The following is a 17,004-nucleotide window of genomic DNA, read 5'->3' on the forward strand; positions in this document are numbered from 1 at the left end:
AGAGGGAAGGGGGAGGGGAGCGGGAAGAGGTTAACCAAAGAATTTATATGTGTTGCCCATGAACACAGCCAATAGGGTGGTGAAGGCCTGGAAAGGGGCTGGAGCTGGGGGGCTGGGGATAAGGGGGAAAAAAGGGAGGATGTCTGTAATACTCTTAACAAGAAAGACAAAAAAGGTACTTTAAAATGGCAATTCTTTTTGGAGAAAGAGATGAAGCATGCCCTAGAATTGGCCCCTCATGAGCTCCATAGGAGAAACTGAAAGAGTATGTATTCCAAAGGACTAATAACAAGGTCTGACAAGAAAATTGTTTGTTTCCAACAGTTTCAGGTTGTCCTTTCACCCCACCCCAGCCCCTTCTGCAAAGCTGAACTGACACTGAGAAAAACTGGACAACTACTCCCATAATTATTTTTTATAAAACACATTGTATTCATGGAACATTTTATTTATTTGCCACCAGGTGACTTTGAAGTCTGGAGTCTTGGGGATCACAACATAGGCAGAGTTGGTGATTCCAACCCAAAATTCAGCTGCAAAATAGAAAAAAACAAGCACAAAAACAAAAAGAATATCAGCTCCTAAGAACCAGCCATAGAATTTAGTGCAAACAGCTAGCTATCAGAGTGGAGAAATAGAAGAAAGTGTTCCAGTTTAATTATTTTCCTTTTTGGGTGGCAGCTGTAGAGCGGGAGACATGTTTCATCTGGTGCCTTTTGAGTAAGTAATTTTCCAGGCTTGAAGCAGCTTCACAAAATGCTCCTCACCACTCATCCCTACAGACACACACAATCACACCATCAAGAACACAGGCTTGTTCATTTTACAACCTAGCTATAAGTAGTAGAGCAGGATGGTGAAAGGAATCATGGACTGGGAAATGTGTATACTAACATATGTGACAGGCCTCCTTCCATTTCTCTCTGACTACTTTCAAATGTTTTTTCTCTGTTTATGAATATATTTAGGTGGCAATAACTAGGTAGATTCATATTTTGCTTAAATTTTCCTTTCGAAACATTTCCCCCTTTTTTTAAATCCCCTTTTCCCCCACCCACTTATTCTCCACCCTCCCACCCACAGCTTATATATTCAAAAGTTAATAGGTTAGTAACATTATTAGTAAGAATAGTAAGGTTAACAACAACAACAACCAACAACATTAATAATATTAATCCCCTATATCTGTACAGCACTTTATGATCAAAAAAGCGCTTTCACATCCATTATGCATCTGTGCCATAATGCATCAGTCATCAGACACACAGGCCTTCAACTGTGCAAGGAAAATAGATCAAATGTTAGAAGTGGTAAATAAAGGGGAAGAAAAAAGCTAGTAGTGAGGGATGTTGGAGCTGTGAAATTTTAAAAAGGGGGGGTAGGATTGAATAAAAAATGTAATTTCAAATATATATATGTATAAATTGAAATTTAAGTATATTGTGTGGCATCAAATACTAGTCATCCTCAGACTAAGTATATATGGCCCAAATTAGTCATTACCACAAATTGTTCATTTTATCTGATATACATATGTAACACATAGGAGTTGTACTGAGATGCCTTAACATTTTCTTTAAATGACATTGGCATTGCAAGATTAAACACTTAGAGAACAACTAAAGCCATGATATGAGTGCACTTTTGACAAAACTGGAATAAAACATGTAGGAAACTACTTAAATAAAAGCAATCTAGGTACTTCATTTATCATTAGTGTTGATTTTATAACTATTTTATAATTTATCCCAGACTATTATAAAATATATAAAACTGAGATATAAAGTATGAGCAATATAACTTTGCACTTTAAATAATTTTCAGCTATAGATTTTGCTTTTAGAAAACAAACTTTAAAGCAGCTGTTTTGTTTCCTTATAAAAGGTTCTGTAAATGTATATACTTGGGTCCCTGATGGACTTAGCTGTTGTTGCTTCCAGACTTTTCCAACATTTTAACCCTCAGACAATGGAACAAACAAACCCTTATTGTGCCATGTTTAATTCTTCATGTTTCCACACAGGACAGTAGAGTTTAAAAATTTTAAATAACGTATGTATGCGTATATGTATATATTTAAAATTTTGTTAATGATCTTTAAAATGTGGGGTGAACCTATGAGATGAGGTAAGGAAATTTGGCACATCTCAAACAGCATCCTTTAAGTTTTGGTAAGCTGTGTAGCACAACATATTTTTCCACTGTGATCTATAGGTGCTATCCACATAAGTGGGGTGGTTAATAGCAAGAATCACTGGAATGTCTCTAACAAATCAGCAGGGACAAACTCCCCAAATACTTACAACCAAATGTTGACAGAAGTAAAAATATATACAATAGAGTCACTTGTTTGTAGTTTGGCACAATGTTTTCCTTTTTTCCCCTTGGATAAATAGTGCATAAACTACTTGTGCAACTGCGTGACTTTTAAAGTCTTTTACATAGAATATCAGAGTAAAGTTTGCTTCCAAAGACTTATTCCCACACTTTAAAATTCTTTTCTTTAAGCACTTACATGTCAACATACATACCACAAGGCATATTTTGAAAGAAATAAATACAAACATCAAATGTCTTTCTGGAAAATGTGAGCCTCTTCTTCAAATACAGGTAAAACCCAAAATGCTGTTTCTGCTTTTAGGAGATTGTAGTCGGAATCCCTGCAGAAAAACCAAACAATTTATGCCATCTTAGTTAGTTTTAGAGTATGTCCCACAAAGGGATCACAAAAATCTAAATTTGTTTACATCATACTAAATGCTGTATGATGCAGAAAATGATAGAAATAACAGAGGGCACTAGAAAGCACTCCTAATTGCCGCAAGATGAGATTTTGTTTTCCAAATTACATTCATTTTGCTTAAATAATCTTGGCTTTTTGTCTGTATAACTTTTCAATTCTGTTGTTGAAATTTTTTCTTTCTGCAAAGCCCTTCCCTTCCCAAAATCATTCACATTTTAGTTCTAGTTTGTCAATAAGTAGAAGCTAATGTTGAATAGCAGAAAAAGTAGCCTTGTTAGAGCGTATACCTAGCCAAGCCACAACCAGATAGCCCAATCTTTTGGGTGGCTTAAAGGTATAGGGATTTTCATGCACTTTTATCTTTCCTTTTTAATTTGAAAAAGGGAATTTTGGGCAGTTTCTTTCATGCAAACTTTTGCTTTCAAGAGGGGAAAAATGACAGACTGCAGGCTTAGCAGGTAGTAGGGAAGCTAAGGGTGCATCATCTCAGCCATTTTGGTGCAGTATTACCTCAGTTTTTCAAAAGAAGCTGTCCCAGCTTCATCCTTGTGGACCTGTTCTCGCTCCATGCGCTTTCCCTTACACTTCTCATCTCTCAGGGCCTTGGAGCTGGATTTGTGACGATATAACTTTTTGTGTGTCAGTCCATTATTGCCTAAAGCACTCATGTTGTTATACTTTTTATCAAAGAAGGCAGACTGAGAGTCCTCATTATAACCAGGCATGTTTGCACGACCAGGATCACCTATTGCTGCTTTCCCATTGCTTTTACTCACACCCTTGATGGGTCTGTGATTCTTAGTGGTTCCTGGTGACCCACTGTTGACTTTTTTCTTAGTTTCCTGTGGTGTCCCAGCCAGTATTTTGAGGGTTTTTAATTTCAGACTATTGGACTCAGAGGAATAGAATATGTTGGGTTCCCCATGGTGCTGCGTGGGTTCCCAAAGGGGCTCTATGGAGGCCATCATGAATCTCTGCACATCTGCCATACCAGAGGCAATGTTAGACAAGATATAGGAAGGCTCCTGAAACTCCCGCTGGTCATCATCTAGGAGGCTGTTGGTGTTGGTGCCCATCCTCATGTCGCTCCAGATTGGACTGCTGTCTTTCCCCAAAGCCCAGTCTCCAGGAAGTCCCTTCTGACTTGGTATCTTCATAGAGGCCCCAAGACCACCATGTTGGATACATTCGGTCAGTGTCTTCCCTGTGGAGGATATGCGGTTGATTTGACCATCCTCACTGCCGATGCCAATTTGCATTTTCTCTCCATTGATTGCAACCAGGTATTTCCCTTTCTTTGTTGACTTAGGGACCTGGCGGAAGGTTTTACCAGGTGGCTTTTCAATCCCTTTGTTGGCAGCTTTAGGGTATTTTTTCCTGGTGTTTTTCTGAGAAGAGCTTTGGTTCATAGCCCCACTCTTGTTGGGTGAACTTTTCTTTCTTGATTTCGGCACTTTGTTGTTGGTATTTGTTTGACCAGATGGATCATTAAATGTTGATGAGCAAGGTTTTTTTTTTAACTGGCTGACAGAATCTTCATCATTGAACATATGGAATTGAAACTGATGGTTATTTAAAGAAAATCCATCCTCTATTTGGACTTGCTGTGAAAGGGTACTGCAGTCCCACTTGCTCTTCTCCATATTGCCCAGTGGTCCTGGGATACTCTCTTGGAATCCCTTCAGTGTTCCCAGTGTTTTTGTACTCTCACATCTGGTAATTTGGGGGGAAATACTGGGGGTGTCAGGTGGGGACATCTCTGAGAGGGAAGAGTGGCGGAATTTGTCAGGAGTGAAGTTGGAGATATCTAGGAGGTCAGTGGACTCTTTTAGTGGTGCTATTTCATCAGTGCTCTGCTGGATCACCAGCTTGGGGCTGCAATGGGCCAGGAAGTCATCAGTGATATCATCATCAGCATCCTTTTCACAGGACTTCAAGCTTAAGGAGCAATAATTGCTTGAATTGACAGAGAGTGGGGCCATGGAATCAAAGCTAAATAGTCGACCATCTTCCATATTCACTGGGCTTTGCTGGAAAGGAAAGCAGATCTCTCCATTATTAAACTGACATAATTGATAAGAGTCATCAGATGGAAGATGGGTGTCTTGCACAGAGGCATATAGGACCTTGTTACAAGCACTGCCACTGCTACTGAGGCAGATTGGATTGTATGTCGCAGCTGTGAGGTTACTTTCCATGGACACTACCTGAGAGACTCCAAATTCACTGGATTGGGTTAGAGCTCTCTCCCTTGAGACTTCAGCCATGAATTCTTGGGGACCAGAAGTAGGCTTGTTGGGCCACACATTTCCATAGTTACTTGATTCCATTTTGAAGTTTTGGGATGACTGCTGTAGCTCAGACTCAGAGGGTAAGGAAAGGACACAGTCCTGGGCAGGCTGGAGAGGTACAAATGATTTTCCTGTTTGAGTGAGGTTGCCTTCATTTTGCTCTGGAGAATGGTGAGTGAAGTATGAGATGCTAGTATTATTTGACAAGTCAGAAGCATCTAACAATGTCTGCAGATACCCTCCAGGGACAACAGGTATGTTGGTGGCAACATTAGCAGATGACAGAGGCATTTCAGAAGAGCAAGTTGTTGGTAGGAAAGCAGAATTCTTAGCAACCTTTGCCTCATGAAATTCAGATAGATGGGAACTGTTTGAGGTCCCAGAAATAGTTTCATTATTTAAATTAGCCTTGGATGATTGGTCTTCCAAAAGAAGACTCATTTGAACAACTGCCTTGCTTTCTTGCACAGCTTTGATTTTCTTAGATTTTAATCTGGCTTCACTTTTAAATTTGATTTTGTTGAGCACTTTCCTCTCTGGCCCCTTAAATTCTGTATCTTGGGCTTTGAGTTTCACTGAGTCAGGGCCTGTGATGTTATTTAAATGTGATCCATTTGCACAGCTGGGAGCAGCCAGAGAAGGTAATTTCAATGTATTTTTCAGGTTTCCATCTTCTTTAAGACTACTAGCTTGCCTCTGATCATTGCAGAATGAAACTTGCTTACCACTTGCTGAAGGTTCCGTGGATGGGATTCTTTGAATCCTGTGCCTGTTGCCAAGTTTACATTTTCGTTTGCGAGCAGGTGGTAGGAATGATACCTCAAAGCTACCTGATTCAAATATTTGCTTTGGGCATAAGTGTGTCTTTTTGGAGTCTGTGCTGCTGTTTCTCTGCTTCTTCTTCTTCTGCCAGAAGCCCTTCAAGGGTGCCAGCTTGGCATATTTGTTTAGCTGATGCTCACTCAAATTCACTGTTGTTTCACTAGCATCCACCCTACCCAACTTCACCAGCATGTTCTTCTCACCTTTAAAGCGATTGATGATAATGTATTTGATAATAACAGGGGGCTCTTTACGAGTTACTTTTCTCCTTTTTTTAGGACACCATTCATCGTCATCTTCTTCTTTGAAACCATCAGGCAGCCATTCCTTCCTCTCATTTACTTTTTCACCTTCTAGTGAGTCAACATCATATAGATAATCTTCACTGTACCTGACTTTTCTCTTTACTCGCAGTCCATAGTTCTGCTGGGAGGAGGAGCTACCAGAATTATTGTCCCGAGCCATATAGCGGCTACAGTCTTTGATCTCCCCCATGGCATCATAAGAGACCTCAATGAAGGAACTGTCATCACTGAAATTCCCTGATGCCTCCAAGGAATTGGCAACATGGCCTTGTTTTGGATTCTTAAATTGCCCTCCCTCAGTCCCACTGCATGGTTTATTTAAGGTAGATTTTTCTCCATTTTCATCTCTATCTTTTTTCTCTACATCTTTGTCTTCCTGTACTTCTTTTCCTTTCTTTTTGTCCAGATTTTTATCTTCCTCTCCCCAGATAATGCTCACGTCAGGGACCTTGAATTGGGAAAGATCGCTACTCTGCCTCAGGGCCCCACTCTTACACTCCCGCTTGGGGCAGGTACTAAATACACTGGGAAAAAAGTTGAATTGGGCATCCTCCTGCATCAGAAGGGTGGTCTTGTCTCGAACATTGTCCTGGAAGGACTCATATCGAATTTTCAGGGAGCAGACATCACTGCCCAGTGTTGACTCATCATCATCGAACATGTAGTTATCCACATCTTCTTCAGAGAAAAGGTTGACAGACAGCTCATTCTTGGAACAGAGGTCAAGCAGTTCAATCTTACTCTCACTAATGAAAGTCTCAAAGTAACCCCAGTCCTGGTTGGAATTTGCCAGCAAAGCCTCTTCCGTGTTGCACTTATCTAACAGTAATGCCTCATAATAACCTTTCTGAGCTGGATCTTCCAAGTCAATGTCAGGTTTCTCAGCTTCTCGTCTGTCTCCTGCCCTTGATTTGTGTAGGGGGAAGCCAAGAAGCTGGTCTGAGAGAAGATGCTCTCCGTATTTCATGTTTTCTCCAGCATTAATACACTGAATCCCTATATCAGAGACTGCACAAGTTTCATAATCCCTATTTAGATCACCAACTTTTAGACTGATCCCTGGCTCAGGATCTACTGCATCCTTGGATTCCATGAAGCAGCCCAAGCAAGTCCGGCTTGGCTGCATGAGGCAGTCCCCATTCAGAGCTGACAAGCCTGCAGGCTCCATTATGGCAAATGAAGCTTTCTCACACTCATTGGGCAGCGACCATGTGTTTAGGCCTTTTCCAGTGCCAGATGTAAGGGAGATGGCATTCACAGAAGCACTATTAGCAGCATGCTCAGGTGTTTCAATCAGGTCTAAAGGAGAGGGAGGGCTCTGCATACAGGGCTTCTTGGAGGGAAGAGGCAAGAGACCCCTGGGATACATCAGGGTCTCTTTTTGAACCATGGGTATAGGTTGGACAGGTGCAGCAGCCTCTAGAGCTGCAAATGACTTCATTGCCATATCCTGGTTTTCTGAATCTAGAGACAAGGGAAAAAATGACAGGAATAAAGTTAAAGGTCTTATACCAGACTCATTAATTCTCTTTTCCTTGGAAAGTTTCTGGCACTTGATCTTATTATATAAGATAAGCCTCAGGAAATGACAAAGTTAAAGAACAACCCTGATTTTATATTGAATGTTGATGTGAGTAAAAGACATTATTTCTTTAGATTCAACTTTTCCTTCAGAGGTTTTCCTCAGAAGTTAGGAAAGAATTAGACTGACTGCTTGATCAATTGGAAAGTCAAGGCTTTCAGGGTAACAAAATGCTCAGACAAGATATTCATGGTTCTGAGCTATGAGGCTCAGTCCTTTTCTTCAGATCTCTGTTCTAGAAGCTCACACTGAATCTAGATGTCCCAAGCCTCACATCAGAGCATAATTCTAATTCACTAAGGATTTTGAGGAACTTAAATATTCATTTGACAGAGATGATTTGGGAAAGCAAAAGGGTTGGATTAGATATGTCTTAGAGACCCTTCTAGCCCAGTTAGAGATTTGGCGGAATAAAGTTTTGGATTAACATCAATATCAGAGGCATTTTAGAATTAACCCAAACATTTTAGATACTAAAATAATAACAAAGGGCTACTGGGAGAGATATTATGTATTGTAATTAAATTCCCTTACCATTTTCTTTGACCCCATTATTCAGAGTGTTTTCTCCATTGGATGAGGCAACAACAGCCTTATCTTGTTGGTTATCCATGAATGTAACCTCTTATTGTTTCATTCCAATTCCAAATGCTGTCCAACCTGCACATTTCAAATATATATCAGTCATTAAACTTGTTTATCTTTGTTTTAAGGTTATTTCAGCTAGAGAGGTCTTACAAGGCTCACTGGAATTTTCCTGTTCCCAGAGTGGGTTCATTAGTGCTATTGTTCTTGTTTCATAGTTTATATCTACCATATAAGTCAAGTTGGAAACTCACACTTCATTCATACATCCTAGATCCTTTTATCCCTCCTAAACTGCCAGGTTATTCAAAAGTGAAATATGAGGAAGCAGGCAAACTTACACCTTCTAATAGTAACACATTTAACATAATCTTGCCATCCAATTAGGAAGGATGCAAAATGGAGTCTAGAGTAACCTGGAATTAAGAAGTGTGTTCTTGTGGAGATTTTCTTTATTTCTGTTTGCCTCATTTCTACTTCACATGATATGAATATCTTCCAAAACAAGCCAATTCATACATACGCACACATATATACATCACACACAGATACTTTCTCTCTGTGCCTTAAAATCTGAAAGCTAAGAATGAAAGAAGAATTTATTCTTTGGTTTCTTTACTTTCATGACCTTAACTCTGGTGTTGACAAGTATCACTCCAGATGTGACTACAAAGAATATCTGAAAAAGTCTCATGAAAAATGATAGGAGTCAAAGCTACCCTAGATGAAGTGTCTATCATGTGCCATTACAACATATATAAATCCCTATTCTTTCAATCTCCATTTTCCTAAACCTTCTCCTAACTAAGTATTCATTTCTTTATTAACAAGCACGGACTACTGATGGCCAAACAGCTATTACAAGAATCTCAATTGTATACTCACTTATCCTAATACATGCATATACTATTAAAGGTAGGTCCAGCATTGAGGGGACAAAAGGCAGTAAGCAGATTCAGTTTTACATGGTTCAATCTATGTGATATTTTACCTATCTAGGCCTATTTCTTTATCTGTAAAATAAGTCTGTATTCGGCAATCATCCCGTTTCAAAAAACGTTAGATGATCCTGGGTTTCCCCTAACATTCACATATCAGAATTGTTCTCATTTCATGCAAGATCTGACTTGAGAGTAGCCAATAAACCACAAGGGCCAGAGAAAAGAGAAAGAGATGTTTACGTGTTGTATTTACACAGAAAGAAGAACTGGAGACTCCTAAAGGTAGAAAGGAATTCTAACAATGTTAAAGTACACATCTCGTGGAAAGAAGGGTTCATTTGTGGTGGAACTAAATGAACAAATCAGATGGCTGAGCCTCTGCTTCTGAGAGGACCGTATGGTTCAGATAGAATCACACTGCCATCATGGATTGCTCTGTGCATCTTTCTTTTAAACAAACTCAATAGAACTGCAGGTATTATTTTACCCCTCTTTAACCCCTCCACTAACTCCATCTTGGTAGGGACTTGATAAAGGGAATTATTTGTAGGTTTCAATAATTTGTAGTGTCTTCTTGTCCCTTATGAGTAAGGTTAACTACAAGAAGTCCTTTTTTGCTTTGTTGTTTGTAGTTTTGTTGTTGTTGTTGTTGTTTTACCAGGAAGACCAAGGCACAAAGTAACAAAAATTAAAGTGACAAAATAATCTATCAAAGGAATCCAAGTCTCCTGACCAAAAGACTAGTTTTTTTTTTCCTTAAAACACAATATTCTTTCTCTATAATTCTTAGCATTTCCAATCCCTGGCCCAAAAAAGACTAGAGAGAGAGATTCCAAGATGGTGGCAGAATGAGTAGAAGCTACACTGAAACACTCCCAGGAACAAACTGGAATTAGAACTAATATACAGAAAAACCATCCTGAATAATCAGCTGAAGACTAGCTGAAGAGCACCCTCATAACCAAGGAGGAAAAATGGAGACTGCATAGAGACTGGTAGGAAGTGTGGAGGCACGAGAGGGCTGACTGGGCTCCCAAAGGCAGCAGCTGAAGGTCTGGGGGGATATCTCAGCTGTATGGGGTTCCCACTGAGAACCCTGGGGTCTAAACCCCAGGCTGGGCTCCCCGGCCCAGACGACCAGACCTAAGAAAAGTTCCCACATAACAGCTGGTTGTGAAAAGCAACAAGGTTTCTTTCTGACAGAGAGAGAAGGCTGGAAATGCAGGCACCCTCTTAAAGCGCCAACACATAAAGTTTCATGTGCAGCCACTCGCCTTGTGTTCTGGCAGAGGGAGGGCAGCATGGACAGAGCAGTGTGAAAAAAATCTGGGGTTTTGGGCTCTGGAAATAGAGCTCAGAGGGTGGCCATCTGGATTCCTGTGTTGAGTCATTCTCCCATATAGCAGAGAACATCTTTCTCAGGCAGACCTTTGCCAGCCAGACAGCTTTTGCCTGGTGGGGAAACAATTGCCCCACCCACTGGAAAAACTCTTGCCTCACCCTATGGAGTTTACTCTTTGCTGTGGTGTATAGCCTGAGGCTATTTAAGAGACTAAGATCAATCAACCTGCAGGCAGAGGCTGACCTCTGGGGTCTTTGAGTCTTTGTGTGATCTGCTTCTGGAGCTGGGCCTTGGAAAAGCAGACTTTGGTGTGCACCTTGGTCCTGTCCAAATGCACCTATTCCCAGCAGAAGGAACAACAAGCCAGCCCTGCAAAGGGAACCACAAGCCATGAGTTGTTGATAGCTCCAAACAGGGTACTCAAGGCCAGTCACAAACAGCATCTGACATTAATTAGCCTGCACCAGAGATCCTCCAAAAAGACTGAGAGTCTTTGCAAATTTACCTAATACATAGAAACAAACCCAAATAGTCAGCCAAAATGGGGAGACAAAAAGAAACAAACAAACAAAACAAAACAAAAAAACCCCAAATGAAAGAACAAGAGAAGTCTCCTGAAAAAAGGCTAAATGAAATGGAGATAAGCAATCTCTCAGATATAGAGTTCAGGATACTGATTGTAAAGATGATCAACAGCATGAGAAAAACTATGGAAACTATGAAGGATGACATAGCAGAAATAAAAAATACATTGGAAGGAATAAACAGCAGTTTAGAGGAAGCTGAGTATTGGAATCAGCAAATTAGAAGACAAGGAAGAAATAAATCACTCAATCAGAGATCCAAAAAGAAAAAAACAATTAAAAAACAGGAGGACAGTCTAAGGGAGCTCTAGGACAACATGAAAGTAACAATATTCACATAATAAGGGTACCAGAAGAGGAAGAGAATAAGCAAGCTAGAGAGAATTTGTTTGAAGGAATAATGGCAGAAAACTTCCCTAACCTTGTGAAGGAAAAAGTCACACAAGTTCAGGAGGAACAGAGAGTCCCAAGCAAGAAGAATCCAAAGAGGCCCACAACCAGACACATCATAATTAAAATGCCAAAAATTCAAGACAGAGAATGTTAAAGGCAGTAAGAGAAAAGCAATCTGTTACCTACAAAGGAGCTCTCATAAGACTATCAGATGACTTCTCATCAGAAACTCTACAGGCCAGAAAGGAATGGCATGAAGTATTCAAGGTAATGCAAAACAAGTATCTGAAACCAAGACTACTCTATTCAGCAAGGTTTTCATCCAAAGTAGATGGTGAACTAAAGAGCTTCCCAGACAAAAAAAGGCTAAAGGAGTTTATCACTACCAAACCAGCATTGCAAGAAATGTTAAAGGGACTGCTGTAATAAGAAGAAACAGAAAGAAACATAGGCATAAAGAATTAAAATGGAAATAAATAAGGACCTATCAATAATAGCCTTAAGGACTTTAAGGGAGAGATCAAAAGCAATACAGTCATAGTTGGGGAGTTTAACACTCCAGTGACTTCACTGGATAGATCTTCCAGACAAAAAATCAACACAGAAACAGTGATTCTAAATGGCACACTAGATCAGATGGATTTAATTGACATTTACAGAGCATTTCACTCCAAAGCTGTAGAATATACATTTCTCTCAAGTGCACATGAGTCATACTCAAAGACAGATCACATGTTAAGACACAAAACAAGTCTCTACAAGTTCAAGATGATTGAAATCATATCAAGCACCTCGAATCACAATGGCATGAAATTAAAAATCAACTACAGTAAAAACACTCAAAACATTCTAACACACACGGGGGCTAAATATCATGTTATTAAACAACGTATGGGTTACTAATAAGATGAAGAAAGAAATCAAAAACTTCCTGGAAATGAATGAAAATGGACACACAACAACCCCAAATCTATGGGACACAGCCAAAGGAGTCTTGAGAAGGAAGTTCATAGCACTACAGGCCTACCCCCAACAGCAAGAAAAATTATTAATAAAATATCTAACCTTACAACTTAAAGAATTACAAAGCTCCCCTTTGAAGTCATCCAGACTAGGGCTTTTGTTTGCTGGTAGATTTTGATTACTGCTTCAATTTCATCAGTTGTTATTGGCCAAATAAAGTTTTCTGATTCTTCCTGATTCAGTTTACATGATATCACTCGTATGTGATAAGAAAATAGACTGAGGAACCAAATAGATCCAGAGACATAGGAGCATGGAACAGACTGGTGAATCTCAGTGGGAAGGTGGGGATGGGGAAGTGGGTGGGGAGAGATTAATCAAAGAAATTATATGCATATATGCATAACCCATGAACACAGACAATAGTGTGGTGAAGGCCTGGGGGTAGCAGATGCAGGGTGGAGGGGATCAATGTGGAGAAAAAGGGGGATACCTGTAGTACTTTCAACAATAAAGATAAATTTTTTTCAAAAGACTGTAAAAATGTAAATTTGCATGTTATTGATCTATATTTCCAACCCCCTTCAGGTAATGAAATACACATCAGCTGCCTCAGGCAAGTATTGATTTTTAGTAAAAATTAATGTACCATAAAAAATATATAGGAGGAATACATTTAAATATCAAAAACTATCCAATCTTGTCAAACAGAATAAGAACACCATGTCAGGGTACATGTTAGTGCTGTTATAACTTTATTCAGGGATATTTCCTTAAGAATATATATTTCCTCTAATAGGAAATCTGATCAAGCACCCAGGATTTATGTTTCTGAAGTTAAAGGAATCTTACGGGGTCAATAACAGAGGAAATATACTTCGGCAAGAGATACAGAAGAGTTGCAGAAGGGTATGTGAGTTTGTGTTGGGAAGGAGTGAAAAAGAGAATTAATACACCCCCTAGGTGGTAGGCTGGGTACAGTTACAGAAGTTATCTCATTTTGTACTTATAATCACTTTCTATGGTTGGCTCTACTAGGTTCCAATTTTTTTTTCCAAAGGGAAAACTGAGTATCATAGACATTAACTTCTACAAAATTAGAAGGCTAAACCATAAGCATTCAATCCTTTAGTTCTTTCCTATGACTTTTCAAATCTCAGCTGTAAATGAGACAATCTAAAGGTATATATTTTCCAGCATTTTCATTTTTTTTGTACCTTAACTGTTTATAAAATGAATTGGGAGAGGGATTAAAAATTATTATAGCTATAATACAAAAACAGTTCTGGGTTTTCTTTAGCTTTTCCCCACCAATCAGCATTTTAGGACAACTTTTGTGGGGTTTTTAAAGTCTATTTTGAGCTAAAATTGATTAGCACTTTTTAAAATAATGTACAACAAATTACTTTGCTGATCATGGTAAATCATGTAGTGTAATGGCATTGAAATAACATTAGCATGGAGACAGGTATTTTAAAGCCAGGAAATGCTCAGTTAAACCAGAAAAGCAACCTTTTCTACCTGCCTTCCCTCTTGGTTGAGCCTGAGAAGGGCTCAGAGCTCCTGTCCCAGTAGGCTGCTATGCTCTTTCCCAAGGATTTTTAAGCCTCAAGTTTCAGAGTCTAGATGACCCACACCAACCTTTGTATTGGGGGCTGTCCTTGGCCTTTTCCAACTGCAAAAAAGCAAAAGCAAAGCATAAAAATAAATTATGTTTCTGTCTATGGACCTGTGGCAACATAGCCTTTGGGATTTGAATATTGCTGATCTCTGGGATATCAGTTTTAATTAATTCAACAAATGACTAGGTTCCACTTGTGCTATGTTATTACCAGGCACTGCAGTGGAAAAGACAGGTGAATGAGACTACATCCATGTTCTCAAGGTGCTCAGAGTATATTGGGAAAAACAAGTCATAGACAAATTCTAACAAAGGTATAATAAAGTGAAAGAGGGGCAAAAAGTTTCTATAGGGGTTCCAAAATGAAGAGAAATTATTCCACTTTTAGAGAAGAGGGAGATTAGGGAAGGCTTCATTAGGAACAGAAACAATTGAGATAACTTTGAAGGATGGTCATTCAGGAGGTGGGTATGGGGAAGTATAGAGGGAAGAAAGGCATTCCAGGCTAAGGGAACTTCATAAGATGCCACGTGTCTCTCCCCACTCCAGTCTATTTTCTAAACAACTGCTACAGAAACATAAACCTGACAACTTGCTTTAAATATTTGTTTTGCCCTGCATGTAATACCCTTCTCAATCAATTTTCAACCTCTCAAGAACACATTCTTATCCACAAAACTGCTTGGCTACTTCCATTTTCTAATACATACCAGGATTTTAATATACCAGGTTAGAAATATTGTGGTATGATGCTTCTAAGTATAGAAAACATGCTCAAATGAGGAGCCATATAAGTTTTAAAATATTAAGGGTCAGAGAGACATCAAAAAGAGATTATCATAGTTAAACTAAATTCTATATATCTCAAAAGTATGCTATGAATCTATTTCATCTCTCATGATAAAGATTCAAAAACTCAAAAAATGCACATAAAACTCATATAGAAGAGGTGATATCATATAAAGGACTGAGTACAACCACTAACTAGCTGGGTGTCCTCAGCAGAGCTCCTTCCCCTCTCTGGTCCTAAGTTTTATTCACTATGCAATAGGAGAATTGAAGTAGATTATATCTAAGGGATCTTCTAGCTTTGAACAATCTATAATTCATTTAATTCATTTTTGAGTCATATAATTCTTTTTTCATTAAAAATTGAAATTACATGTACAAGGGAAAAAATCACACATTTGGAGAGTTCTGATTTAAGTTTTGTGTGATACTGAGATGAACCTAAGATGTACACTTGGGGGAATTCTTTACTCGCTTCCATCTCATGTCCCTTCCTGTATTCCTCTGATTATTGTACATTCCTACCCCATTCCTGTCAGAAACAGCAAATGGGGTTCTGCTGTTGGTATCAGGGTTCTGTATGTTCCACCTGCTTTCATTTTGGCAGCTACCAGTCTAAGACGGTGTGCGTGTATGTGTGTGTGTGTTTGTGCACTATCTGGTTTCTGGGCAGCAGCTATAATGACTGCATTTGTGTCTCATCTGAGCCCAGTGGCTCAACATTTGAGTCTCCCTTCTTCTTCTGTTCCCACTGTTATGAACTGTGCCATCCTTTGTGACACCACCCTAAAGAGATTTCCACAAAAGACCAAGTGCATAAACTAATGAGAAAGTATGTGAAAATTCAATGTCTATGTTAAAGCACTATACAAATGCCAGAAAACCAACTATTCAATAAAACCTGAATAAGGGGCTCAAGTCAGGAATAGCCAGACTCCAGCCTTAATTTCTAAAATTTTAGACCATAAGCAGCTCAACTTTACTCGCATATCTGAATCCCTTTGCCTTTGCAAAATACTTTTATTTCTGGGACTTCTCCAGCCTGCTCTTTTTCAAGTCCAAGGAACAAGTGCTAGAGAAGTCCAATCACTATTTGTCAGGTAAAGAATAAGGTATTTCTTTCCAAAAAGAGTCTCTTTCTTCTTGTCACCAGCCCATATAGGCAGTATAATATCACATTAAACGTAGAGAGAATAACCTGGAACACCCACTGATATACCCAAGATGGTGAGTCCTTGGAAGGACTGTGCCACAGTAGCACGGCATCTTGTAAGAATAAGTTTATACAAGGACTGCGTTCTAATCACAGAATGCCTTCATTGCTAGGCAGCACTGAGTTACATTTAATGGTTGAGTGCAATAACTGTAGGCTAAATTATCTTTTGATTTTCTCCATATGGTTTCTAATCTCTCTTCTTACTACTAATGTATCTTGTTAATTGCATTTTTAAAATGTTACTAAATTATTTTCAGCAATATAATCACTGAACCATAGGGCTAGAAGGATCTTGGAAGATAGTCTGCTCCCAAACTCCCTATTTTACAATTGGGTGAATGAGTCCAAGATAGAGTAAATTACTTGTCCAATGTCACATAGTGAGTTGGTAATATTTACATATCTTTGGAAATAGCTCCATAGCACCAAGTTACATATAAAAAACAACCACTAATCAGAGGACTTCTAACTTTTTGTTTGTTTTTATTGGAGTAAATGTTGTCACATGAAAAATGTCTTGGCTTATCCTGAGGAGGGGAGTTGAAGGTAGTAAGGAAAAAGCCAAACCCCAAGTCCATCTGGGAAGGAGACACTGTTCTTCCAGCCTATGGACTCTAGAGCTCTGTTTTGTTACCCTGAGGCATACCCATCTAAGCACCATCTTTTTTCCTTCCACACACACTTTATGTTCATGTACACTCAAAAAATCATGGTGTCTTTCTCCTCTCATTGTAGAAGCAGGATCCTGCATACGGCGCAAAAGTTGGAAGACAAGTGGAGCTGGGAGCTCATTTGATCTGAAAATGTTAAAATGAATTAAACTATTT

The 17,004-nt window shown here is 39.1% G+C and overlaps 1 protein-coding gene across 2 annotated transcripts in view; it reads right to left on the reverse strand.

Moving 5' to 3' along the window:
- Nucleotides 1-672: 672 nt before the first annotated feature.
- The window catches only part of NEXMIF (neurite extension and migration factor), a 302,160-nt gene continuing 285,828 nt past the window's right edge, over nt 673-17,004 (reverse strand). The window contains exons 2-5 of one of the 2 annotated variants that reach the window (XM_081125831.1): nt 8,278-8,403; nt 3,254-7,625; nt 2,566-2,660; nt 707-776 (exon numbers count right to left, since the gene is read on the reverse strand). In XM_081125831.1, the coding sequence (XP_080981957.1) occupies nt 2,567-2,660; nt 3,254-7,625; nt 8,278-8,356 (4,545 nt within the window). In that variant the 5' untranslated portion in view covers nt 8,357-8,403 and the 3' untranslated portion in view covers nt 707-776; nt 2,566. Of the gene's footprint in view, nt 2,661-3,253; nt 7,626-8,277; nt 8,404-17,004 lie in introns of both variants that reach the window. The other variant, XM_081125832.1, reaches the window with a different exon arrangement.

The sequence above is a fragment of the Miniopterus schreibersii genome, assembly GCF_964146895.1.
Source record: "Miniopterus schreibersii genome assembly, chromosome: X".
Taxonomy (NCBI): Eukaryota; Metazoa; Chordata; class Mammalia; order Chiroptera; family Miniopteridae; genus Miniopterus; species Miniopterus schreibersii.